The sequence below is a fragment of the Phodopus roborovskii genome, unplaced genomic scaffold, assembly GCF_943737965.1.
Source record: "Phodopus roborovskii unplaced genomic scaffold, PHOROB, whole genome shotgun sequence".
NCBI lineage: Eukaryota > Metazoa > Chordata > Mammalia > Rodentia > Cricetidae > Phodopus > Phodopus roborovskii.
In genome coordinates this window covers 13,282,469-13,309,725 of record NW_026126540.1, presented here as the reverse complement: position 1 = coordinate 13,309,725, position 27,257 = coordinate 13,282,469, and the positions used below count along the sequence as shown (strand labels likewise).

Sequence of the window (27,257 nt, the reverse complement as noted above, 5' to 3'; positions counted from 1 at the left end):
TAAATATTTGAAAATTAAGATCTTGGGGCAGGAGTGATGACTTAGCAGTTAGAAACACTTGTTGGCTTTACAAAGTTCTGCTTCTAGCACTCACATGATAGTTCACAGCCATCCACTCATACATGTAAAAGAAATCTTAAAAATCTAATTTAAGATCAAATAGAGGAAAACAAATTGCTTTAGTTCTCCCTCCTCCCTGTGTTGTGTGTGTTGGGATGGGGGTCACATGTGTCACAGCATGTATGTGGGAGTTGGAAGACAACTTCGTGGACTTAGACCTCTGGGTTTGTATGACCAAGTTCCTCTGCCCACTGAACCAACTTGCCAGTTCTGTGAGTAAGTTAAATTAAAAGCAAACCTGGAGTGAGCTAGTACGGACCTAGTGATTGTCAGATTCCCTCATCACTGGGAAGTTGAGTTAGGACCTTGAGCTAATGTGTATCTAATCTGGAAAACAGCTCTCTTCTTTAGCAAACAAGCTGAAAATATTTCAGTGGAAGGGGTGGCGGGGAGTAACTATAGCCCTGGCACAGAGGAAGTTCCCATGGTTTGCTCCATTCCACTTACCTGCTGAGTAGGTGGCTGTCACCTGGTGGTGCTGTGAGCTGGGACGGCATCTGTACTACCCATGCTGGATGAAAAGAACCCTTACATCATTCTCGTAGTTCTTTGCCATCCCCTTCACCCCTACTCCCCACCCTAGGAACTAGCAGTGTTCCTGTAGGGAGTACCACACGCTTGCTGCTCAGCTTGACAGCTAATGAGTTTTTGTCTCTTCAGGTACTATCTGAAAAACAACATGGAAACCGAAACGCTTTGCTCGGATGAGGATGCCCAGGAGCTGTTGCGCGAGAGCCAAATCTCTCTCCTTCAGCTCAGCACTGTGGAGGTCGCCACACAGCTCTCCATGAGGAACTTCGAACTCTTCCGCAACATTGAGCCTACTGAATACATAGATGATTTATTTAAACTCAAGTCAAAAACCAGCTGTGCCAACTTGAAGAAATTTGAGGAAGTTATTAACCAGGAAACATTTTGGGTAGCTTCGGAAATCCTTCGAGAGACAAACCAGCTGAAGAGAATGAAGATCATTAAGCATTTCATCAAGATTGCACTGCACTGTAGGGAATGCAAGAATTTTAACTCCATGTTTGCAATCATCAGGTAAGAGAGTATCTTTCCTGGGTGCAGTTGATTTTGCAGATTAAAAAAAAAAAATCAGTCTTAGAACACCATGTAATTACAGGAATATAGCAGTTCATAATTCATAATTGACAGTGTTGTGTATTGCTGGTATGTAACATAAGGCCTTATGTACTGTAGTAGCCCAGGTTGGCATGTAACCCATGATCCTGTTTGCCACATTATAGGATTATAGGTGTTTGACACTATGCCCTCCTCTATTTCTTATACCTTAATTTAAACTACTTGGGTAGCTAGGGAGATGGCACAATGGGTAAAGGTGCTTACTGTGCAAGCTTACAGATCTGAGTTCAGATCCCAAGCACCCACATAAAAACCATGCACAGTACATTTTAAACCCAGCTCTGGGAGACAGAGACAGGTTGACAGATCTTGGGGTCTATTAAGCCAGTCAGTCTAGGATAAATGGTGACCTTGAAGTTCAGTGAGAGACTGTTTCTAGAGAAAGAGGATGGAGAGCCTTATGCGGTTGGGTGCTGTCTGTTGGGTCCCTTTCTGTTGATCAGTCCTGGCTGAAGGAAATTGCAGATTTGATGCATGGTGCATCTCATGATTTGCTGAGCACATTTTTCAGGTGTGATGTTTTAGCCAGGATTCAAGATGCTGCAGGGAGACATACCAGCAGAGACTACCAGTGATCATAACCTTCGTTAATGCAAGTTTAGTTTGGGAAGTGCTTTGGAGTTTTGTCTAGGTTCATACACTGAGCTGGTCATTGCTAATCATCATATATAATCCTTATCACATGTCACAATGTAATGAGTTCATTGTTATTGAAGAGAATAAGAGAATTCCACAGTTCTTATGATTTTCAGTAGGCTCACGAGCCACCCATTTATTGAGCCTATTCAAACCTTTCCAGTTTGTTTCAAATGCCTCATGACATTGAATAGTCCAATCTGAGTTCCTTGGCCATATCTTGTATAATTATAAGGTCAGCCTTGGTGATCTGATTGCTCTCAGTTGGTCATTGACAGCTTCTGATGTGCAGCCACTGTGGTCTTCATTTTTGTGGCCTTGTTTCCTTTATGAAATTTATTGAACCCCCACTGCACTGTTTATTGTTAGAAATTCCTAAGCAAAATTTGTTGCTGTTAAAAATTGTCTCCAATGCTTTAGAGCCCATTTTGAACCATTTGAACTAAGAAAATTGCTCAATTTTACTTTTTTGTGTAACATCATTTCTGTAGTATAAAAGAAATAGAAAATAAGCAGCAAGTCATAATTCATTAATGAAAAAAAGTAAAGCAAGAAACATGCATTAAAATGATACACGGTGGGTCAGCAAGATGGCTCAGTGGGGAAAGACACCTGCTACCAAGCCTGACATCCTGAGTTCACTCCCCAGGACCCATATGATGGAAGGAGAGGATCATTTCCTGCAGATTATCCCCTGACCTTCACCTAGTCCCATGGCATACTAAATAAATAAATCAGTGGTTCTCAACCTTCTTAGTGTTGTGACCCTTTACTACAGTTCCTCTTGTTGTGGTGACCAACTACATCATAACTAATTTTCCAGTGTTATGAACCATAATATAAATAATATAAATGCAAGATAGTTGATATTTGACCTCCATAGAGGTCATGACCCACATGAGGACTACTAAAATAAGTATTTTAAAAATAAAATATAATCCCATTTACTAAAAATGTATTCCAGTATCAACATGGCAAATTTCAGCAATGAAAAAAACCACAATTCTTTTGAACACATGAACACAAAATATCACCAAATTAACAGTACTTATCTTCTATTGGTTTTGTTATTAGTGTGCTAGCCAGCTCTCTGTTATTACAACAAAATACCTGAGATAATCATTTTATAGAGAAGAAAAGTTTATTTTGGCTAGTCATTTTGGAGGTTTATGCCCACAGTCACTTGGCCCTGTTGTGCCTAGGCCTATGTAAGGCAGTAGTATGTTACAACAGGAACATTTGGTGGAATGGAGCTGTTTGTGACTGGAACATAGAAGTAAGGCAGAGATGAGAGAGGGGTTGCCTTACCCCAGTTATAAAGGAGAACCTCCTCTACTCACTCTTCCTGCCCCTATTTTGGAGCCAGGGCCTTATTTGCAGATCAGCTGGTCTCCAATGCGTGATCCTCCAACCTCTCCAGTGCTGGGATTACAGGCATTCCCATCATTCCCAATTTATCTTCTCTTAAATTGTCCCTTCACAGCCTCCCAGTACCATGCACTGTGGACTAAGTCACACCTTTGGAGATGAGTTCACATCCATACTATAGCAGAGAGTAAACAGATCAAGAGAGCATAGAAAGAGCCTGCTGGCTGGCTGTGGTAGTAAACCTTTTATCCCCACACTTCAGGAGGCAGAGTCAGGAAAATCTCTGCTTTTGAAGCCAACCTGATCAGCATATGCAGCCAGAGCCATGAGCAAAACCCTGTCTCAAAAGAAAACAAACAGAACAGAAGGGCCAGCTGATAAAGGGGCCTTGTCACCTGAGTCTAACCCCTGGACCTACATGTTAGAAGGGGAGACCTGATTTCTCCAAGTTGTCCTCTCACCTTCACATGCTTGCTGGGACTCCCTCCCCTCCATAGGCGAATGAATGAATGAATGAATGAATGAATATAAAAAGTGTTAAAATAGCATAAAGAAAAGAAGTATAAAGGCAAATGGTTTGGCTCTGACCCTGCGTTTAGCTGACACTCACTACCCAAGCTGGATTGGCATGATGATCTTAGACATTCTGTAACTCTCCATGCATGTAAAGTTCACACACATAGGTGCTTTGTTATGTGTCTTCCTTTGTTTGAGGAGGGTCATTTAATCATATCTCACTTCTCTTCCCACTTAGTGGCCTAAACCTGGCACCAGTGGCAAGACTTCGAACCACCTGGGAAAAACTTCCCAATAAATATGAAAAGTTATTCCAGGACCTACAAGACCTATTTGATCCTTCCAGAAACATGGCAAAGTACCGCAATGTCCTGAGCGGCCAGAACTTACAACCTCCTGTAATCCCCCTGTTCCCTGTCATCAAGAAGGACCTCACATTCCTCCATGAAGGTGAGTACAGGTGGGCTCGCTCTGTTCGTGTGGGAGCACAGAATGAACACTGTGTGACTTCTTTTTCCTCCTCTCTTAATCTCAGGAAATGACTCGAAAGTAGATGGACTGGTCAACTTTGAGAAACTAAGGATGATTGCAAAAGAAATCCGTCATGTTGGCCGAATGGCCTCAGTCAACATGGACCCTGCCCTTATGTTCAGGACTCGGTGCGTGAGTTGTTGGCCATGGCATTTGTGGGGTTAGAATGGTTAGAGTGAGCTTGCCCACAGTAGGAAAATCTGAATACTTAAATGCAGGACTTACATTAGGATGAGCTGAGAAGAATCACAAGGTTCAGTTTGTAATGATGTCTCTCATTTGCATCCAGGGCACACATGCTAGTAGTGCAAACAGCTTGTCCTTCAGACAATTTTAATTGAATGTTAGGAGCAAGTATTTACGTCTTATTTTCCAGAACACTGAATTGCAGTTAGAACTTGTTATTGGTAGTATGAACTAGGACAGAATTGTCATAATGTCCATACAGTGTGTTTATCTGACTGTAAAAACAATGATTAGTTCAATGGAGGGAATGAGTATAGGCAGCAGCCTTTTAAGCCAGAGATACGTTTGTAGTGGATGTGTGTGAGGTGACTATGCAGTTAATGTTTGTGGGCTTCTAGAACTGCTTGTCCAAAAGTCTGGTGCTTTCTTTCTGAGCTTGTGATCTTTTCTGTCTCTTTCTACACCCATGCTTCAATCTCCGTGGCTCTCACTTGCAGGAAGAAGAAGTGGCGGAGTTTGGGGTAAGTGGCAGAGCATTTGCACACTTGTTCTTGCTCAGCCCATTGCATTGTTTTCTTACCTGCTCTGTTTTCTGACGCTTTGCTTTTTTTTTTTTTTTTTTTTTTTCCTTAACCCTCTTGCTCTATCAGAATTTCAGATGCAAACTGACTTCAGATTTAATCTGGTGGGGCTTTGCTGAAGTCAGGCCCATAAGAGCTGTGAAATGATTGATGATTATTCTGGAAAATGATTGATTATTCTGGGGAAATGTAGACCAGAAATATTTCTTGGCTGTCAGAAAGATTATATTTTAATATAACTTGTGTGTTTTGAAATGAAAAAGCCAAAGAAGTGGAGAAGGGGGGGGCCTGCTTTTAGAAGGCAGAAACTGTGCAACTAAAAACACTATTGCACAGCTCCAGAAGTGAATGTGGTGCTCTTAGGCACCCCTATGCCCTAAAACCAAATTTCCCACAGCTCAACTAACTACTGTTTTCATTCTGTATAAATCAGCCCCCTCTAAAAAATAATTCTTAACAATTCATGTACTAAATAGTTTCCATACATATGTTTACGTTTGCATGACAGTCGTATTAACAGATTTACTGTTTTTAAAACTCACACATTCAACCCACAGAGTAACAATGCAATTGTGAACAGTGTAGCTAAGTTTAATTAAGTCCATATAAAATGCCCCTATTAGGAGTAGCAAATACAATTTTGTCAGTTGTCACTAGGATCACTCAATGTTCTTGCACAAGCTTTTATAGGCAATTATGTTTTCTGGCTTCTGTGAGAGAACGGACTTTGAATGCTCTGTGAGATGAAAAGTAGAGTTTACTGGTAGGAGCAGAACATATGCCAAGCATATTTGTGTATGTATTATGTATAATTCCTTTTTAACCAAATCTTGTGTAATCTCTGTAACTCTGCATTCCCCTGTAGTGGTTTACTTACCGAAATGGGGCATGTGACCTTTCAAGCATAGAGTCTTTACACAAGTCTGGTAGATCAGCCAATACCAAGCTCCAGAGAGTTGCATTGTTGCTTTTCATCTTCCAGGTCGCTGAGCCAGGGCAGTGCGAATGCCACAGTGCTGGATGTGGCTCAGACAGGCGGGCATAAAAAGCGGGTACGCCGTAGTTCCTTCTTAAATGCCAAAAAGCTGTATGAAGATGCTCAAATGGCCCGGAAAGTGAAGCAGTACCTGTCCAACCTGGAGCTGGAGATGGATGAGGAGAGTCTTCAGACACTGTCACTGCAGTGTGAGCCAGCAACCAGCACATGTGAGTGCCTCCCCAAGTCAACTGCAGACTGTTCCATGTATGACGGTGGGGGTGAAAGGGACCTTCGAGCAAAGAGGCACACCGTGGTCCTGCGATAAACTGTCCTTACGCTTGTCTGGGTCTTCCTGTCATTAAGTTAGTACAGTAAGGGGACACGGGGCTATACCTCCTTGCCTTGATTTCATCTGACACAGCCAGCACCACAAGCAAGGCACATGGAGATAACTGTGGCACCAGCTGTCATTCCTTTTTTTTTTTTTTTTTCTCACTGAAAAACTCCCAACATGATCATCAGGTCAGAGGAGTGCAAAACTGGGTTTGCTCAGGCAGCGTCTAGCACCTACCTGCCCATGAAAGCAGTGGTCTTGCTATACAACACACCATATCTGAGCCTGATGTGCAGGTTCCCAGCCTTGAAATAACTGGTCAGGCTGTGAACCAGGTGTGGTGGTACATACACATGTGCAGTTCCAGCTTCTGAGGAAGCTAAGGTTGGAAGATCGCCTGAGCCCAGGGTTTCAGTTGCCAGCCTGGACAACACAACAGTGACACATGACTGTTAAAATGAAAATTAAAAACATGGCCAGCCTTTACAAGGGCACTTTCCTTTATGTTTGTTTCTATGTACGAACATTTAAGCATTTTGCTTTTAGGATACTTTGGGAACTTTTATGGGAAATTTTGATTTATATCTTCTTGATAATTAAAATGTGAGGAAGATAATTTAGGAAGAGCACACGATTCAGTCTACCCAGGGCATAGGGCTGGAGAGATGACTTAGTGGCTGGAGCATTCATAGTTCTTTCGGAGGACCTGTGTTCAATTCCCAGAATATATGGTGGCTTATAACCATCAAAAACTCCAGTCCAGGAGACCCAGTGCCCTTTTCTGGCCTCTGCAGGATCTGGGTACACTTAGTACACATCCGTACCCACGACACTATAAAGGTCCCACATCATGACTAAGAGCTTGCTTTAGATGAGCAGCTTGAGTTTGCTAGTTGTTGATCTCTGACTTCTGCATGTGAAGTGTCCACAGCACCCAGTGTTCCTGCAAACTACCTTCTACAGTTCAGTACTCAAGCAGCATTGGACACAGTTTGCTCAAAGAGGATCCTAGGAGGATTCAATCTTAAGTAGATTACATTAATAGCATTCTCTTAGATGAGACGAAGTTTTGGATGCCGTTTTAAAACAATTTTTGATTTTCTTATTTTGATTTTTATCATGTACTTTTTAACATTTATAAATTATTTAAAAATATGTATAAGCTATAGATGGTTGCCACCAGACATGCTGTGTTGTACCTGTGGAGGTTAGAGGACAACGTGTGGGAGATGGTTCTTTCCATATGGGTTTTAGGATCAAGCTCTAGTGGTCAGGCTTGGCAGCTACATCCTGTACCCACTGAGTCATCTCGCCAGCCCACGTGTTCATGTTTGTAACATCCAGTCTGCACTGAATTGTCTCACTGTTATTTTTATTTGGTGCTTAGGAGTATAATCCTCTTAGAAAGCACTTTTTCCTAAGGCAAATACCCTTGTCCTCTAGTACCTCTCAGTCTCACTAGCTAGGGTTTCCCCTCCCTCTCTGTCCTTGATGAGGCAGTGGGGGCCGGGGGCTGGTGTTTTAGCTGCACATACTCTGTAGCCCTGAACTTGTCTCCAAGTGATGCTGACACCTGTGCTCTGTGTTGTTTTCACCCTAAACAATGACCAGTGCCCAAGAACCCTGGAGACAAAAAGCCTGTCAAGTCTGAGACGTCCCCTGTGGCTCCACGTGCAGGGCCACAGCAGAAAGTGCAGCCCCAGCAGCCACTGCCACAGCCGCAGCCACCACATAAAGCCGGCCAGGGACTGCAGGTGCCCGCCGTGTCCCTCTACCCTTCTCGAAAGAAGGTGCCGGTAAAGGATCTGCCACCTTTTGGTAAGTTTCCAAAGTCATACTTTTTGGGTGATATTTGCTGGCATCATCTTGGGAAATTTGGCCTAATGCATTTTGTTTCTCTCTGACCATCTTCTAATAAGACAGACAGTAGTTAAGCTACATGACTGTTTTCATAAACAAATTCATTTTTTTTCTTAGCATTTATTAGTTGTACAAATAATGGGTTTTACTGTGATGCTTCTCATAAATATACTGTGATCACAATCACCTCTGTCACCCTCTCCTGTCCTGCTTACCCTTCCATTATTAGCCTCTCCCAGAATTTCCATTCTACTTTAATGTCTGCCCCTTCTCCTGTCCTCGGCTAGACTCTGCTTAGTTGTATTTCTGAGTCTCAAATGTAAATGTAACGTGATATCTAGTACCATCCATTTTTCTACAAGTGACATAATTTTTTATGTATGGCTACACAATACCCACTGTATGTATGTCCTTATTTTCTTTATTCATGTATTGATACTGGGTCCATATCTTTGCTATTGTGAAGAGTGCAGTGGGAGAAGACATGTTAGCATGGGTGGTATAGGTGGGTCATGTGCTGGTGCTTGTTTAGTTTTGGAAGACCTTCCAAACTGACCTCATAGGGGCTGCCAGGATGGTCTACGTGAGTGTATAGGGTTCTCTTCCAAGCCTATCCTCTCTAGTACTTTCTGTTTTCTTGATGGTGGTGGTTCTGGTTAGCATGAGATGGAATGTTAATGTAGTTTTTATCTGCATTTCCTTTATGGCTAGGAATAGTGAAGGTTTTTCATGTGTTTATTTGCCATTTGCATTTCTTCTCCGAAGAACTGTCCAATTCATTTGCCCTTTTTGAGTTTTTGTACTATCTAATTTTCTGTGTTCTTATATATATTCTGAATATTAATCCCTGTTGAATGGCTAGTTGGCAGAAATGGTCTTCCATTCTGCAAGAGCTGTTGGAATTTAATTGTAAGGTCATCTGTCATGGCATGAAATGGCAGCATATGTGGTGATACAGGCAACTTACTAACTTAAGCTTCAGTGGATACAGAAGTTGCCTCATTTGCATACACCGTTTAAACAAATTTTGCCTTGTGACCAACAATCTAACAGAAGTTTAGGCAAAATATCTTTTAAATTCATTAATTTCTCTGAAATGATTTTTTTTTCTTTTTTCTATTTTTGTGTTGGTAGGGATCAAACCAAGGCTCATGCCAGACATGAAGGTGGATTCTTACTTGCTGATCACTAATTTTGTAACTTAGGAAATAGAGGATACAGCTTAATGCCTGGATAATCAGGAAACCTGGCATCTTCTTCCCATAACAGTAACCCCACTGTGTGGTTCTCTGTGAATACACAGCAGAATGACTTTCCATACAACTGTTCTTATTTCTGAATATATGAAGAAGAAAACAGAATGGTAAAGCTGGCTCATGAAATAGGATTTGGAAACTGGTTCCCACTTCTTGAGTTAACGGGGCACTGTGTCCCACCTGCATTCTCCTCCTGATAAGAGTGTATTTCATGTGCTGAGTTTGTGAGGAACATGAGAATCTTTTCTTGACATATTTTTCCTTTCAAACTCCAGTTCTTATGACAAACAAATTGAATTACATGTTTTTTTTTTTTTTCCTGTTACCTGTATTCTCAGTCTACGTATATTCCCGAATCCCACACTGTGTGACTCTGTCTCCTCTTCTGTCCTGAACTTTGCATATGGAAGATTGTCATTCTTCTTTTTATCTAGAAATACCCCATTAGCTATATTTAACGTGAGGTAGGCGTTCCTGAATATAAAGCTGTCTTCCATTTTCTCAAAGAGAATGTCTCTCAAAATATCTTCTAGGTTCATTTGAATTTATGAGCCTTATAATGTAGATGAAATGTCACCTGTCATCCTAAGATATTAAATTTAATGTATCTAAAGTCACATTATAAAAAAAAATACTAATTTAAAGATATTAAGAGGTTTCATTCCCTATCCTATTTCATGAAATAGTTTTGTTCTAAATACTGCCAGCATCTTGTAACTTAGTCATCGCTTGTGGGATGTGGTCATACATGCCTGTAATCCCAGCATTTGGGAAAACTATGAGTTTAGAACCTGTCTGGACTGCATAACAAATTTAAGGCCTGCTGTGGATACTTAATGAAGCCCTGTTTAAAAAGTAAACAGATCACACTGGAACCACTTTGAAGCACAAACATGGCTGCTAAGGGGTAGCATTTTTACCTGTGGCCACTGAAAGATAACGGAAGTCTTTGGAAAGTGTCTGTGTGAGACACTGGCTCTGGAAATAGCTTTGTGTCAAAACTATTATCCATAGGTCAATAGAATGGCTCAGTGTGTAAAGGTTATTAACACCAAACCAAATACCTGAGTTGCAATCCCTAGTACCCACATTGTAGAAAGAGAACCAACTTCTTCAAGTTGTCCTCTGCCCTCCATCCATGTGCCACTCCCATACACCCAAATAAATGGGAGATGACTCAGAGGGTAAAGATGCTCATTAGCAAGCCTTACATTATGGAGGAAGAGAACCAACTCCTGCAAGTTGTCCTCTGAATACCACACACACACCATGGTGTACACACACACACACACACACACACACACACACAAGATAAATAAGAAAGTGTGCTTGTATAGAGACACACACATACATACATAGTCTGTGGGGGGGTTGTTATTATTTTTTTTTCTGTTAATTGTTTTTGAGTCAGGTCTCACTATGTGGACTATTCTAGTTTCAAACTGAAAGAGATCACTGTGCCACTGCCCTCCAAAAGTATGAGTCACCACACTCCACTTAATAAAATGTTTTAAGAGAAGAAACTACCCATTCATGTAGTGGATCTCTTTATGCATCCTGTTTATATTAATCCTTCTACACTTAATCAGAGAGGTGCTTTAAGAATGATTTTTTAAAAATAGAATTATACTAAAACAGCATCGAGGAGGTTGTCGATAGAGCTCAGTTTGTGGATTGCCTGTCTGGCATGTATGAACTCCTGGGTTTGATCCTCGGTACTACATAAACCCAGAGTGTGGTTGCTAATGCCAGTAATCCAAAAACTCAGGGAGTGGAGGCAATAGGATCAGAAGTTCTAGGGCATCCTCAGCTATGTAGAGTGTTCCAAGCCAGCCTCAGATATGCGAGTTTCTGTTTCAAAAAAAAAAAAAAAGAAAGAAAAAGAAAGAAAGAAAGAAAGAGAGAAGGAAAGAAAGAAAAGCAAAAGAGCATCAACCCACTAATAGAAGAAACATTGAAAGGTTAAATTCTGCTGACTCCTTTTTAATGGACTTGTTAAGTCTATGACCATTAAAACCAGCCCTGACTTAAGGTAGCTTCAGGCTATCTGGACTTTGCAGAACTGCCTTTGCTGTTCAGAAGCAGCCTCAGAATAATGAATCTGTAACGCATTTTAATGTGCCTTTATTTCACTGCATTGTCGTGGGTCATTCTGCTTCCTTCATCTTCTGTTCCGTTGATGCTGGCTCCATCTACCTTCAGAAACCTCTCCTGGCCTTCTGGAGTGCACCACAGAAGACAGGCTGCCTCCTGCCTTCCCCTCCACTCTTTGTTTGATCAAATATTAATGACATGCCACTCTTTCATTGACTTCCCTTGGTTGGTTCCTGTTAACCCTTGACCCTTTACTTTGCCCCCACCCCCACCAATTCCTTCCTCCTCAGAGATATTTCCAAAAATACTAAAATGTCGTCTTCTTCTTAATCCAGACTTGAGTGCCATCTGGAATTGAAATGGGATGTGCTGCCTTCATCCTTAATTCAAATGTTGTCCAGTTTTCTGCCCCCCCCAACCCCATTACCACCATTGTTACTTAACAAAACACAGTTGAATAAAATATTATAACCAGGGCTCAGAATCTGAGAAACATCAAAAGCAGTCCATTTCAACTACTCCGGATAATCAGTCAGAAACTAAGCCACACACACCCCCTGCCTTGCTCCATGCACCAGAAGAGCACATTTAGATTGTAAATAGATTGAAATTGGCAATACTGAATGTTGACACGAAAACTGCTTTTAATATTTAATATTTCCTTTCAGTCTTTTTTATTCCTTGCTTGTTTGATGCTAGAGTAGAAGCAAAGGCTGGTACATAGTAGGAAGCTGTTCTACCACTGAGCTACCTCAGCTCCTTCAGTTTCAAAAACGGGTGCCTGAATTATTTTTTTTTTTTTATAGGCATAAACTCTCCTCAAGCTTTAAAGAAAATCCTATCCTTGTCTGAAGAAGGGAGTTTAGAGCGTCATAGGAAGCAAGCAGAAGACACAATATCAAACGCCTCTTCGCAGCTGTCATCATCCCCCACCTCTCCTCAGAGCTCTCCAAGGAAAGGTAGGGCTCAGTTTCCTGCCCTTCTCAAATCTACACAGTTAGTCCAGCAGGAGAGAAATCACATGGCAGGTCTATGGACCAGAGCTTAAATAAGAAAGAACACTAAAAATTTAAGAACAATACAAACACAAATGAGCAATAAATTAGATAGAAGGTAGTATGTTCTCAGCCAGCCCTCCTTCCTGGTTGGAGCTGTTTTCATTTCCTTGGGGCACTGAAGTAGGTTCTACCACCAGCCTGCTAGATCCCTGCAGCTCCTGTCTGCTGTAACTGGCTTGAGGGTACTGGGAACCCTTAGCTTCTGAGTCCCTTATCACATTCCTACTGCCTGAGATATGGATTAACACAAACCCTTTTTAAAATCGTTTTCTTTTAACTCATTGTAAATACAGGGAGAATTATTTTATATTGAAATTGGTTCTAATTAAATTGAAAGTTATGCAATAATAATGTAGACGCCTCCTTGAAGATGGGAAAAATTAATGTTCGTTATTTTCTTCATTACACAAATGCAGGTCTTGATTGCTTTTCTCGTTTTGAAGAGACTACTTCCATCCTTAGATTGATATTTTCTCAGATTAATATAGCTGATAATCTCTTCCCAAAGCTCCCCATACTGATCCCTCCCCTGGCCTTTCATTGAGTTTGTGTCAACCAGTAGTAAGAGAGGCTGTTTTCCTTTTGGAAGTATGAAAAGAGCTAAAATGTTAGTGACACAGCACAGCCAGCCTACCCATTGCTCTCCAACCCTGTGCACCTGGGTTCCTTGGCTCCAGGTCTCCCCAGGTAGTGCTGATATCCACTGAGGTCTGCTGGCTCCTGGCAGTTGGACTTACCCAGCTTCTCTTGGAATTGAGAACTGCAGCAAGAACAACAGTGCTCCAGGGAGCCATGGGATGGGTAGGGCTTTTAAGATCAACCCTGGCAAGAAAGCTAGTTGGCTCACTGGCTAAGAAAATGGTACAGTTCCTCCAAGCGTCAATTTTGGGGCAGACTTTTTAGGGAGGGTTTTAACCTTGTCTGTTGGAACTTTGCGGTGTGATTATAAAGAAAAACAAAAATACCACAAATGAGCATGCTAAATCTTAAGACCTGTAATAAAATCAGGGGTCCAATTTCCAATTTTGGATTGATATGATATGAGTTTGCCATTTAGATGTTCCCAGGTTTTGTTGGTGTATTTTTTTTTTTTTTTTTTAAGTGGTATTGGCAAACTTTATGTTATGGTAGGTGAGGTATTGCATGGGCCTAATCCCAAAACTGAGGTAGTTGTGACAGAAAGGTTAGAGCCTAACCTGGGCTCTATAACAAGACTCCAGCCTTAGAAGATGAGAAATTTACATTGTGCATGATTATATCTGTTTACTAGCCTTAGTATCGTAATGGAAATTTAAAAATTGAGTGCTAAGAAAGATTGAGGAATTGTTCATTAAAAATGTAAAAATGTCACTACAAGTTCCCCCCCCCCCCAAACCATGTGACTTTCAGAATTATTTTTAGGAACAGCTGAGAGGTAAAAGTCCTTTCAGGCCAGGAAATGGACCTCTATTGAGGGATTTTACAGTGCTGGGCAGGGGAAATGCACACAACATCCTTCAAAAAAGCTATCTTGTAGGTCATTTCAACTAATAAATTTTTAATGTTGAAGAAATAAATGGCAGAAATCCAAAAAAGAATATTTTTATTCTTTAGGCCAGGCCTAAACTCACAGAGACCCCCTGCCTCTGCCTCCCAAGAACTGTGGTGATGGCATGCTCCACCACTGCCTGGCTGGTCTTACTCTTTGAATTCATCTGTCTACTCTAAGTTGTAAGAATGTGTGGGTACATCCTGTCAAACTTTTGTTCCATCCTCTTAAAATCAAAATGTCCCTTGAAAATAAGATGTCCCAGCCAGGTGTGGTCTCCAGAGCAAGCTCCAGAACAGCCAGGGCTACATAAATAAACCCTGCCTTGAACAACAAACAAAAAAATAAAAAAGAAAGTAAGACTCTCGCTAACAGTTTGAGGGTTGAGTTCATCCTTTTAAGACTGATGAAGCTTGGTTTGGGGGTCTTGGAGAGCCAGTTCTGTCATTTTATGCTGCTGAGATTAGAACTGGTTCCTCAGGCATGCTAGTATGGTTTGTAGCTAAAGAAGCAAAAATAGTTAAGGAATACCATAGATTTTCCATTTTTAATCTATGGTGAAAAACAATAGATGGTTTTCCCTGAGCACTGAATAGGCAATTTATACTTTATTAAAGTAAAATTTTAATCCCTTAATCGCCTGTTTATAAAAGTTTTTGAGAAAACCCCTACTTGGTTGTCAACATTTAATTTCCCCCCTTTTGGAAACCTAAAATGTATAATTACTGAATGTGCATTTCTCATTCAGGTTATACACTGGCTCCCAGTGGTACTGTGGATAACTTTTCAGATTCTGGTCACAGTGAAATCTCTTCACGATCCAGTATTGTCAGCAATTCCTCTTTTGACTCGGTGCCAGTCTCTCTGCATGATGAACGGCGCCAGAGGCATTCTGTCAGCATTGTGGAGACCAACCTAGGTGTGGGCAGGATGGAGCGACGGACCCTGATTGAGCCTGATCAATACAGCTTAGGGTAAGCGTCTGCTGCTTGTGTTCTCTCCTTTCTCATCCCATGGGTCTGTTATTAAGTGCCATGCTATTTTTGTTATGCAGACTGCTTTTGTAGTTGTGTTTATTCTCCTGTAGTCCACTGGGGCTCTATGCTGGAGGAAGACTGTACCAGTAAGACACACCCCAGTCACTGTCTGAGCTGATTTCCATAGGTAACCACAGTATATTCAGCCACCCTGAGCCTTGTAAGGAGAGTGCTCCTTTTTTTTTTTTTTTTTTTTTTTTTTTGTAGCAAGTTGTTGGCCTCTTCCCTGTTTTTGCTTTGTAAAAAGGTGGATGAATGATATGGCATAACTGGCCACTCTGAACCCATTCAAGAGTAATTTCTTCCTTTCTCTGGGATGGAAGAAAGCCACTTTTCTAGGGGAAAAGATACAGGCATAGTGGCCCAAGCCTATTATCCTAGCACTTAGGCTGAGGTAAGAGGTTCATGAGTTCAGGGCCAGCCTAGACTACAAACCTGTCTCAAAGCAGCAAAACAGTTATCAGCAAAAGGTTCTTTAACACTCTCACACCTTCCTTTCCTTTGTTTTGGCCAACAGGTCGTATGCCCCCATGTCTGAAAGCCGAGGCCTGTATGCAGCAGCAACTGTCATCTCTTCTCCTAGCGCAGAGGAGCTCTCCCATGACCAAGGGGACCGTGCTTCCCTTGATGCCGCTGACAGCGGCCGTGGGAGCTGGACATCATGTTCAAGTGGTTCCCATGACAACATCCAGACCATCCAGCACCAGAGAAGCTGGGAGACATTGCCGTTTGGGCACACTCACTTTGACTATGCAGGGGATGCTGCAGGCATATGGGCCTCTGGTAGCCATATGGACCAAATTATGTTTTCTGATCATAGCACAAAATATAATAGACAAAATCAAAGTAGGGAGAGTCTTGAACAAGCCCAATCCCGGGCAAGCTGGGCATCTTCCACGGGCTACTGGGGAGAAGACTCCGAAGGTGACACGGGCACTATTAAGCGAAGGGGTGGCAAGGATGTCTCTATTGAGGCAGAAAGTAGCACCATGGTGCCTGTGACCACAGAGGAAGCCAGACCTGTCCCCATGCCTGCCCACATAGCTGTGACGTCAAGTACTACAAAGGGGCTCGTTGGTAAGTGTGGAAATGGAATGCTGGGGTGCACCTGGACCGTGGGTGGAAACTGGGTTTCCCCCTCAGGTTGTCCATTGGCACATATGGGTCCAGATCAGCAGGGTGGTCCAAACTGTGAAGTGCTAGGGCATTACAGCTGAGTTTGTGGTCAGAGACATACACTTCAACATTCAATAAAGCTTAGCCCTCAGAGTCAATAGGTTGTTGATACTGCCTGAAAATTACTAGAATAGGTGCCTATGTTCTTTACAAAGGAGTAATTTCCTTTCATTGAAACTCAGGGGGAAAAAAAGGTTTATTATTCTCTTATCCCCTTGAGTTGTATCAAGAACTCTTTATTCTTTGTAGTTTTGAAATTTTTCTTTTTGGTTTTGTTATTCAGACATGTTTCTACTACACAAATTCCTTGTGGAGTTTAGAACTAAAAGTAAAAGCACGGGATGGGGGTGAGGAGGATCAGGCAGAGCTAGGACCCCTGTTTTGACACTTCACTCAGCTGTGCCTGCTCGTCTGTAATGCAAGTTTCATAATTTTCTTTTTAAAAATTATTTTATGTGCATTGGTGTTTCCCCTGCATATAAGTCTCTGTGAGAGTGTCAGACCCCCTGGAGCTAGAGGTAGTTAGGCACTGTCATGTGGGTGCTCTGAAAGAGCAACCAGTGGTCTCAAACCACCCAGCCATCTCTCCAGCCCCAATCATTTTTGTTTTTTTTTTTTTTTTTTTTTTGAGGCAGGGCTTCTCTGTGTAGACTGGCTGGCTGTCCTGCAATTCACTTTGTAGACCAGGCTGACCTTGAAGTCACAAAGATCCGCCTGCCTCTACCTCTGCCTCCTGAGTGTAGAGATTAAAGGCAAGCGCCACCACCACCTGCCTCAAGAATTTTATCTTAGTGGGGTTATTGTGAGGAGGGAAGAGGTCTGGCTGAAGACAGTGCCATCAAATCAGGGGCCCTGAAAGATGCTGGTGTAAAAGACAAGTGTGTTCCCTCATTCACAGGGTTCCAGTCTGTGTAGGGTGTACAATGACAGTCTCATAGAACTGCAAGGTAGATTATGAGGTATAGAGAGAAACTTGTAGAATACAAGCATCATTTGTATTAATGAGAAAATAGTGGTGATGTAGCCACATAAAAAAGTGATGCATGGATATCAAATTTAATGCTTCCTAAAGACAAGGTAACAGTTTACAGTTCTTAGGTTGATTGTTTTGAGCCATTTTCCATTAACTAATTCTCACAATTTTTATTGCTGAAGAGGAAAGGAAAATGATGTCTAGTTACTAACAAAAATTAAGAAAGCTTGAGCTGTATTCAGTTTCACAAATTTCATATTGCAATTCACAGAGACTAAAGGTTTCTCATTAATGAAATCATGGGTTTTAAGAAAAGCAACTAACTGCCCTTTTGGTTTCCAGGGCTTTTACAGTTGGCATCCTGTGCCATTTTTCTAATTTTATTTTAACTTACTGTTTTTCAAAGTGAAACCTAGAGACCTAGAATGTGGAACTGATTCTCCATTTGATAATGTTGGGACTTGCCTAACAAACATGAACTGTTACCTCTCTCCAAGTACAGAGAGAAGAGGAGAGGGAGTTTTGTTGTTGTTTGCGCGCGTGCGTGCGTGCGTGCGTGCGTGCGTGCGTGCGTGCGTGCGTGTGTGTGTGTGTGTGTGTGTGTGTGTGTGTGTGTGACCCTTCACTGATGTGTTCCAGGCATGCTCCTGGTCCCTCTTGTACCTCAGAGTAGGACTGAGAGGCTAGTTTTAACCTCACCCATTTTTAGTTGAATCCCCTTGGTTTATAGTAGTAGCTTTACTCAGCAGTTATCCACTGCACAGAAATGACCTGGTATTTGCTGCAGGCAGCTCAGCTCCCTGGCATGTCTTGAAAGGTGTTTTTATCCTGCACCTTATGCAGCACGAAAGGCCTTGGTCCTGACACCCTGCCTTCTCTCAGCAGCACGGAAGGAGGGCAGGTACCGGGAACCACCGCCCACACCTCCAGGCTATGTGGGCATCCCCATCGCTGATTTCCCTGAAGGGCCTTGCCACCCAGCCCGGAAGCCCCCAGACTACAACGTGGCCCTGCAGCGGTCCCGCATGGTGGCACGGCCCACCGAGGCCCCGGCTCCAGTGCAGACGCCTCCTGCAGCCAGCAGGCCAGGAAGTAAACCGCAATGGCACAAGCCCAGTGATGCAGACCCACGCCTAGCACCCTTCCAGCCGCAGGGCTTCACTGGCGCTGCCGAAGAGGACGGTAGGTTCCCCACCTCTATTCCATCCCACCTAGCTCCTGGGTTACCTGCTGTCAGCTCCTGGTCCCACTTGTTTGCGGTGGTGGGGGAGATCAGGGCAGTGGCTCCAGGCTCTTCAACTGCTTGCTGTGGAGGGTTTTTCCCCTCTTTGGCAGGAAGAAGAACTTTTTAAATGGTTTAAGAAGTGCCAACAATTACAAAAGGGTTGCTTGTAAAGAAATTGTGCGCATGACTGGAGTTTCAATCTTTTTCAGGCTAGAGCCCAGGACCTACTGGCTGCTAGGCAAGTTCTACCCTAGACAGCCTAGCCTGGATTTCCAGGACAATACTTAGTGAAACTGAAATTCTAAGGCGAAGAGTGAAAACCTCTGGTTGTTGCTCATTTTAGGAATTCAGAGAAATATCTTGACCTATTGAAACTGGGCTGGTTTCAAGTGGAAACATTGCAGATGGACACTTTATGGGTAGAAAGTGGCTTGGAAATGGAGGGCTCGTAAATGCTGTGCACACTTTAGGGCTTTCTGCTTTTCTGCGGATGTCCCTGCTAACATTGCTTTGAGGGCAAGAGGAGTTCCTGCCCTTCACTTGTTAAATATTCAATGTAGTATGTTTTATTACACAACCATTATAGCAAAGTTCAAAACATAATAAATAAATATAAATACACATACACAGTATGTGTGTGCCTTTTGCCTGTAGAGACCAGAAAATATTTGATTCCCTAGAACTGTTTTAGAAGGTTGTGACCTGCCATGTGGGTGCAAGAAGCAAACCCCCAGACCTCGGGAAAAGGAATTCTGTATGTCTTAATATATAATTGTATTGTTAAAAATGAGGGACTTGAGGCTGGAGAGATGGTTCAGTAGCTAAGAGCTCTTGTTGGTCTATCAGAGGACCTGAGTTCAGCTTACAGCAGCCTATAACTCCAACAGCCAAGAGACCCAACACACTCTGCTGATCTCTGTGGGCAACTGCACTCACCATTCTCTCTCTCTCTTTCTCTCCCTTCCTCCTTCTCCTCCCCATCTCTCTCCTCTCCTTTCTCCACTTAGAAAAAAAAATTAAAGGAAGGCCTGGAGACACAGCTCTATGGTTAAGAGTATATACTGCCCTTAGAAATTCAGGTTCTAACACCCGTGTAGTGTGATTCAAAACTGCCTAAAACTCTTACTCCAAGGGAGCTAATCATTCTCTCTGGCTTCCATGAACAACTGAACTCACATGCACATACCACACACAGAAACATGCATACATATGCTTAAAAATAAATCTTAGAAAAATACCTGTTACTTTAGAACTTAAATGGTTATTAATAACTTTACAACCAATAAGCATTCAATGTATTTATTTTTATTTATTTATTGGCATCTTAGTTTCGTTTCTTTTGCTGTTACAAAAAAAAAAAAAAAAAAAAAAAAAAAAAAAAAAAAACATTCTGACCAAAAGCAGGTTGGGGAGCTAAGGGTTTATTACATTCCAGGTAACAGTCCATTATTCAGGGAAGTTAGAGCAGGAACTGAAGCAGAAACCATGGGGAAACACTGCTTGCTGGTTTACTCCCAAGCTCACATTCGTCACATTCACCTATCACTCATATACAACCAACTTCCACTTTCCTAGGGATGGCATCACCCACGGTGGGCTAGGCCTTCCTATATAAATTGGCAATCAAGAAAATGCCTTACAGGGCACTCTATAGAGGCAGTTCTTAAATGCCCTCTTTCCAGTTTGTCAAGGTGATAACCTAGACCATCACAACTGTAACTATTCTTAAGACGGGCCAGACTGGCTTCAGATATTTGCTCCTGGGTACTGGAATTATGGACCTGAATGACCACTCACAGCTGCCTTTTTAATAGTGTGTAAAAGCCAAGTATGATGGTACACAAGGCAGGCAGGTCTCTTTATGTTCAGGGCCAACCCTCCCTACATACAGAGGTCCAGGACAGCCAGGGCTGCATAGAGTGACCCATATCAATCCCCCCCCAAATATATTGTGTATATGTGTTTAAAGATTCACATGATGCACCCATTTTTAAACTTTTAAAATTACCAATAACTGTTTGCCAAAAATGCAAAAGATTTAAGCAAGCTACATATGTATTTTTCTTAACCTACGTGAACATGATAGCACACACACACACACAACTGTCTATTTTTGTTGAATTTTTATTTATTTTGTTTTCTCTCCTGCTGCATATGCAGAAGATGAACAGGTATCTGCGGTTTGAGGCACAGGCTTCTTAATCCAGAGCGAGCCGCCGAAAGGAGAGCACAAGAAGATGTCGGAAGCATTGGAGCCTTGGCACGCACATCCTGAGGATGGTGGACCAGTTTGCCTCCTTCCCTGCCTTAAAGCAGCATGGGGCTTCTTCTCCCCTTCTTCCTTCCCCCTTTGCATGTGAAATACTGTGAAGAAATTGCCCTGGCACTTTGCAGACCTTATTGCTTGAGATGCACAGTCCAGCAGTCTCCAAGCTGCTGCCTGCCACATCACGCAGTATCATTCCAAATTCCAAGATCATCGTGAGGTGATTCCCTCTGGCTGCACTTCTCCATGCCTGGAAGGAGTTTTCAATCTTCCTCCTATATTTCAATCCAGCCCTAGCCCTCAATCTCATGTGGAAGATGAGAAAAGCTAGCCTTTGAACTACTTGGGGTCCTGCACCCACCAAGGAAGACAAAGACAGACATGAAATCCTTTGAGTACAGTGCTTGTCCACTTGTTTACAATATCCTTTAAAAAATGAGTTTAAAGATTGTGTTCAGAGAGTAAATGTTATATCCATTTAATGATTACAGTATTATTTTGAACCTTAAGTAGGATTGCCAGCCTGGGTTTCTGAAAAACCAAATATGCCGGACAGGGTGTGGCCGCACCAAGGGAAGACCTGGCAGTGACGCTGTCTTCCCATGTCCTTCTGGCCTTGCCCGTGAAGTGCCCTATCCCAGAAGCATCAAATGTTAGCCAATTACTTAAATACCAAGACTCCTCACCTGCTTCTTCCCCAGTGGGTGAGGCTCTAATGTAAAACTGTTTGCACATGGCCAGGGGAGGGAACGGGGATTCCTGTGTCCTGTCTGAGCCTTATGAGGCAGGGCGGTGTTATTTGAGAGTTGTCCTGCTCAGTTACAATGGATGGCAACCCCTGTTTTTAAGTTATGGGTTTTTTTTTTATTTTTGTCTTTTTTTGTTTTGTTTTGTTTTGTTTTGTTTTTGTTTTGTTAATTTAGAGTTTTAGAGCTTTTTGTTTTTATTTTTAAAAAGAAAGAAACATAACTGGATAACATCGCAGTGAAGCAGCTCGGGGTGTTGGAGTGAATGCCAGCTGTTCATACTGCTCTTTCAAGACAGCCTCCCCTTGTTGAATTGGCACCAGAGAGTATGTCTTTAAACATGATTAAAGGTCACGTGGTTAGATATGCCAGCCTTTGCAAGGTGGGTTAGTCACCAAAGACTGACCTGTAAGTGGCTTTGTGGGCGCTGCATATAGAGAAGGCCTAAGTGTGGCGCCCATCTGCTCACAGCTGCTATGAACCCTAGAATGACTGAAAATGACCCCATTGTTCTATTTTTGTGTTGTTTTTGCACAGACTCCGGAAAAGTGAAGGCTGCCAATCCGAGTAGTACTCAGATGTGAGGGGCTGCTGGTCTTGGATTTTTCCATTAAATTCAGCTGATCATATTGATCAGTAGATAAACGTAAATAGCTTCAAATTTTAAAAGTCGAATTGCAGTGTTTTTTCACTGTGTCAAAAAATGTCAGTGCTTTATTTAATAATTCTCTTCTATGTCATGGCATTTGTCTACTTATGTATCACATTGTCACTTACGCATTTGTAATTTTACATGTAATATGCATTATTGCCAGTTTTACTATATAGGCTATGGACCTCATGTGCATATAGAAAGACAAAAATCTAGCTCTATCACAAATTGCACAGATGTTATCTAAACATTAAGTAATTGTAGAACATAGGACTGCTAATCTCAGTTCGCTCTGTGATGTCAAGTGCAGAATGTAAAATTAACTGGTGATTTCCTCATACTTTTGATACTACTTGTACCTGTATGTCTTTTAGAAAGACATTGGTGGAGTCTGTATCCCTTTTGTATTTTTAATACAATAATTGTACATATTGGTTATATTTTTGTTGAAGATGGTAGAAATGTACTATGTTTATGCTTCTACATCCAGTTTGTACAAGCTGGAGAATAAATAAATATAACATAAAGCCTTGTCTAAATTTTTAATGAATTGTGCATGCTTTTTATTACTGAAATGAAGCAGAGATTACACTATAGGATTGGACCTCAGGAGGCTGAAAAGTTAGCATTGTGCTTGGCAGAAGCAGAGTGATAACCTCTTTCTTATGGTTCTTTATTTAGTCAAAATATCATTAATTTTAGCACCAATTAAACCACATTCAAATTCTTCCATGTTTCTTGAGGCTCACTGTAGCATTTGTCTCCTCTGTACCTTGTTCCAATGTGAATCTCTATAGTACATAACATTTTTTATTTCTGGAATATAGAAAACTCAAAATGACATTCATTGATAGTCACAATCAATAACCAAGAACAATTTGGCCAAGTGTTGTAGATGTCCAGCTAGCCCGTGATACTCTTTGGTCTGTGAACTCTTTTGTTTTCACTGCTGGGATTGAACCCAAAGCCTGTTACCCAATAAGCAAGCTTGGTCTGACAAATAATAGTATTTGGTTCATAAAAAAGAGCATTTATATTTTAATAGAGAAAATCAGTAAAGTACAGCCTACTTAAATACATTTTGAGATGAAAGATTCTTCCATCAGGATATGTAAGTAAAAGTCTGAGGAACTGAACTGGATACACAGAAATTGGGAGACCAGGAAATGGAAAGAGAAGTGGGAGGAAGGCCCTCCCACCCACCAACTTTTGTTAAATCTATCAAAATGGTTAGGGGATTTGAAGAAAAAGGAAAGGTTGCTGTTCTAGCAGTCTCAGTTGTTTTAGAGAATATCCTCATCACTTTTTGTTGCTGCAAAAAGAAGGTTGGCAAGTTACTTGTGGTTGCCATCCTTCTGTCTTATTACCCTTCTACACTCTTAGCAAGCAGCCTTCAGAGCCAAATAGCTGACTCTAGGACTTCAAGCAATAAGTAAGTATCTACCGGATACAGCTAGTTGGGATAGGAGTGGGGGTGGGGAGGGCTAGTTTCCATCTGTGTGAATAGTGTAACTCTGCCGTTTACTGCTCTAGTTGGCAGTGTGAACCTTAGAGAGTGGGGCCTAAAAATGAGCAGACTAATGTCTCATGCAATAGCCAGTTTTATTCAGAGCATCAGACAATTTATACTTGGAGGGTTAATTAAGAGTCACGTGAGTGAGCTCAATCAAAAGGACAAGCCACATGTGGCAAAAACTTGTTTTCTATAGAGACATATGAATAACAGCTGAAGTAAGCTCACTCCTGCCTGCTACCCCGGGAGGGGCATGAAAGCACATTACAAGAACAATTTTGTGTTTGCAGAAACTGGGGTTTTCTTGGAGTTTTCTCACAAGCACCCAGAATTCCCCTTGCACTCACTTGACTATTCTTGGACTCTGCCAAGTTTGTTCTTTCAGCAGTGGGATCAAGCCCAGGACTGAGATTCCACAAGTGCTTTGCCATGGAGACACACCTAGTCACCATGTTGTAGGGATGTAGGAAGTTTGGATAAGCGTCTTACCTTCTCCCTAATGCAAACACTTTTTCTGTGTTTTTCTATGTACATGTTATAGCCCTAGATAGTTTCTTCAACCTGTTTCAAAATTAAGAAAGCATCTATATGTTCATCTATACTTACTTTATTACTATTATTTTATATTATACTTATGTGTGTTACATGCATGGACCCTGGAGACCAGAAAAGGGCATATGGAAGTGTAGTGACAGATGCTTGTAAGCTACCGTGTAGGTGCTGGGAATCAAACCTGGGTCCTCTTGCAGAGCAGCTAGTGCTCCAGCCCCCATTTATAATAGTCTATTATATTATAGTCTATTATACTCAAAATGTTCTTTTAAGTGGTTCAGGCTTCTGGGGGTGTATGAGTTAGCATGTCAGATATGTTTCTATGTTATTCAATGTATTATCATACATTCATGTTAAAGAAATAGAAACTCTAGAGCCCTTGATTCTATAATAATTCTCTTTAAAAAAAAAAAATAACTGATTCAGGGGGTTGGGGATATAGCCAAGCAAGCTTGAGGACCTAAGTTTGGAGCCTGTAAGCCCAGTTAAAGGAAGAGACAGGAGGACAAAAGGGTCTTGCTGACCAGCCAGACTAGCTCTCCATGTTCATCAAAAGACAGTCCCAAAACTAAAGTGGATAGTGACTGAGGAAGCCAACTGAAATTAGCCTCTGACCTACATACATGTGTGAACAGTTAGAAACCCCTACTCACGCACCATACACAGAATAAATATAGCTGATTCTGGTCTGGAGATGTAGCTCAGTTGAGTGCTTGCTTAATAGGCATGACCCAGATTCCATCCTAGCATCCCATAAAACTGGGTGTGCTGGCAAACACTTGTAATTTCAGCATTCATGGGATTGAGATGGGGATTAGAATGAGTTTGAGGCTAGTCTGCACAACATGAAACCCTGTCTCAAGCAACAACAACAAACCATCCTGATTTGGAGAATGAAGATCATGTTGCACCCAAGGAGCCAGGTTGTCTGGAGATTGTGAAGATTAGGAAGATCAGCAAAGATGAAGGGTTTCTCAGTGTTTGAGAGTGTTCTAGAGGACCCAGCTTCTGTTATCAGCACTCATATCAGACAGCTCATAACTACTTGGTAACTCCTATGCTAGGGGATCTGACACCATCTTCTGGCCTCCATGTGCATCTGGGGAATGTGGCATACACAAAGCATACCTTCAAGATCATATATTGAGAAATACTTTATTGGGGGGATGAAATTTAAACAATTTAAACAAATGAAATTTAAACATTTAAACAAATGAGCATTGTCTTAGGGTTTCTACTTTTGTGAAGAGACACCATGACCATGGCAACTCTTATAAAGAAAATCATTACAGTTTCAGAGGTTTAGTCCATCACCATTGTGGTGGGTCATGGCAGTGTTCAGGCAAACATGGTGCTGGACAGATAGCTGATAGTTCTATATCTTGCATGCAACAGGAAGTGAACTGGGCATAGCTTAAGTGAAGGAGATCTCAAGCCTATCTCCACAGTGACACTTCCTCCAACAAGGCAAAACCTACTCCAACAAGGTCATACCTCCTAATAATGCCACTCTCTTGGTGGGGGGAGGGGAGCATTTTCTTTCAAACCACCACAAGCATTTTTACCTAGTTGGGAGAGTGAGTCAAAGCACTTACAAGATTGGAAAAATAATTTATAAATTATGTCTCTTTTAAACATCTAATACCAGGAAGATGTATTAAAATGTCTGTCTGTGCTTGAGATCTGCCCGTAATGCCCACTTGATTTTCACAATGCTGTGGCTGTTTAGCAGCAAAACTTACAGAAATTCAAGAGATCTTTGAACCCCATTTTGTGGCCAATATAGATTACAAAAACCTTGGCATTGGGGGAAAAAAAAGTAGCTAAATCATGAGTAAAATACCTAAGGGCCAGTTTATAGAGGAGAAATTGAAGTTCAGTGCCTCAAATAAGTTCCATTTTTTTTTAGATAGGTTATAAAATTTAAGCAATAAACTATTTGATTTGATACCAAGGTGTTGATGAAAGCTAGGTGGGAAACAATGAATTAACAGCATCACAGAACGTTGCAGGTTTTCCTTAACTTAAATCAATGAAGATTTTTCTGCCCCCAAAACCTACAGAATTGATTTAGAACCATGTACATGCCACATTTGTCACTAAAATGACAATGTGGACAGTGTGTTAGATAACAGTTGTAAACTCATTTCAGGCACTTGTCTAGATGCCTCATGCTTATAGATTTTGCCTGAGTGAACCGAGGTACTATGAGAACCAAAGTTACATTTTAAGTTTTAATAATTATACCTAAGTGATCCATGAAACAAAAATGCCTCTGATCTGCAAGCCCCTTGCCCAAAGACATATAGCTCCTGAAATACTGGAGGCTATTGTTTATGGGAGATTATAAGCCACATAATTTCACTCCCCTAAACGTGTTTGTTTGACCCATCTGCACCAGATGTGTTTGATCACATGTGGGTGGGAGGTTCACAGGAAGGAAATATCTCAGGATGTACACTTGCCCCTGAATGGATATGCCAGTTGGACATAGGCAGGAAAAATGTCAAGATGTATGCTTACCCTGGTTGGACCTGATGGGAAATACCTTAAGCTCCTAAACACTCAGTTGGGGCTATTTCCTGGGAACCTGGGTGTGGACCTGGCCAGAGCCCATCCACTTGGCCAGTATTTAATTAAAACTTGCTTTAAATTTGGCTTTAAACTGTAGTAGTGGGTCTTGTTCTAAACTGGTGTGAATAACAGAACCTTCTAAAGACATTTTCTTTGGGAGAGTGTTTCATGTAGTTAGGGATCTAGATAGGGGAACTTGGTGATCTCATCAATGAGATTGGGTGGAGGTGCCATCAAGGCCAAATGCCAGGAGATGTGTGGCCTACGGGTTGTTAGTGTAGGCTCAGGAGCAGCCTGTAAGAGGGTTCTAGAGGAATGCTGCACAATATGGAATGTAAGAATTAACTCAT

The 27,257-nt window shown here is 41.7% G+C and overlaps 1 protein-coding gene across 11 annotated transcripts in view; it reads left to right on the top strand.

Moving 5' to 3' along the window:
• Positions 1-21,248, top strand: part of Rapgef2 (Rap guanine nucleotide exchange factor 2) — a 207,353-nt gene extending 186,105 nt beyond the window's left edge. For 5 of the 11 annotated variants that reach the window (XM_051199116.1, XM_051199114.1, XM_051199120.1 and 2 more), the window contains 11 exons: positions 781-1,164; positions 4,025-4,236; positions 4,322-4,445; positions 5,001-5,024; positions 6,067-6,290; positions 8,009-8,215; positions 12,414-12,566; positions 14,942-15,167; positions 15,748-16,307; positions 18,262-18,561; positions 20,765-21,248. In XM_051199116.1, coding sequence (XP_051055073.1) covers positions 781-1,164; positions 4,025-4,236; positions 4,322-4,445; positions 5,001-5,024; positions 6,067-6,290; positions 8,009-8,215; positions 12,414-12,566; positions 14,942-15,167; positions 15,748-16,307; positions 18,262-18,561; positions 20,765-20,790 — 2,440 coding nt within the window. In that variant the 3' untranslated portion in view covers positions 20,791-21,248. The remainder of the gene's footprint in view (positions 1-780; positions 1,165-4,024; positions 4,237-4,321; positions 4,446-5,000; positions 5,025-6,066; positions 6,291-8,008; positions 8,216-12,413; positions 12,567-14,941; positions 15,168-15,747; positions 16,308-18,261; positions 18,562-20,764) is intronic. The other 6 variants (XM_051199117.1, XM_051199115.1, XM_051199124.1 and 3 more) reach the window with 3 other exon arrangements.
• Positions 21,249-27,257: the final 6,009 nt, after the last annotated feature.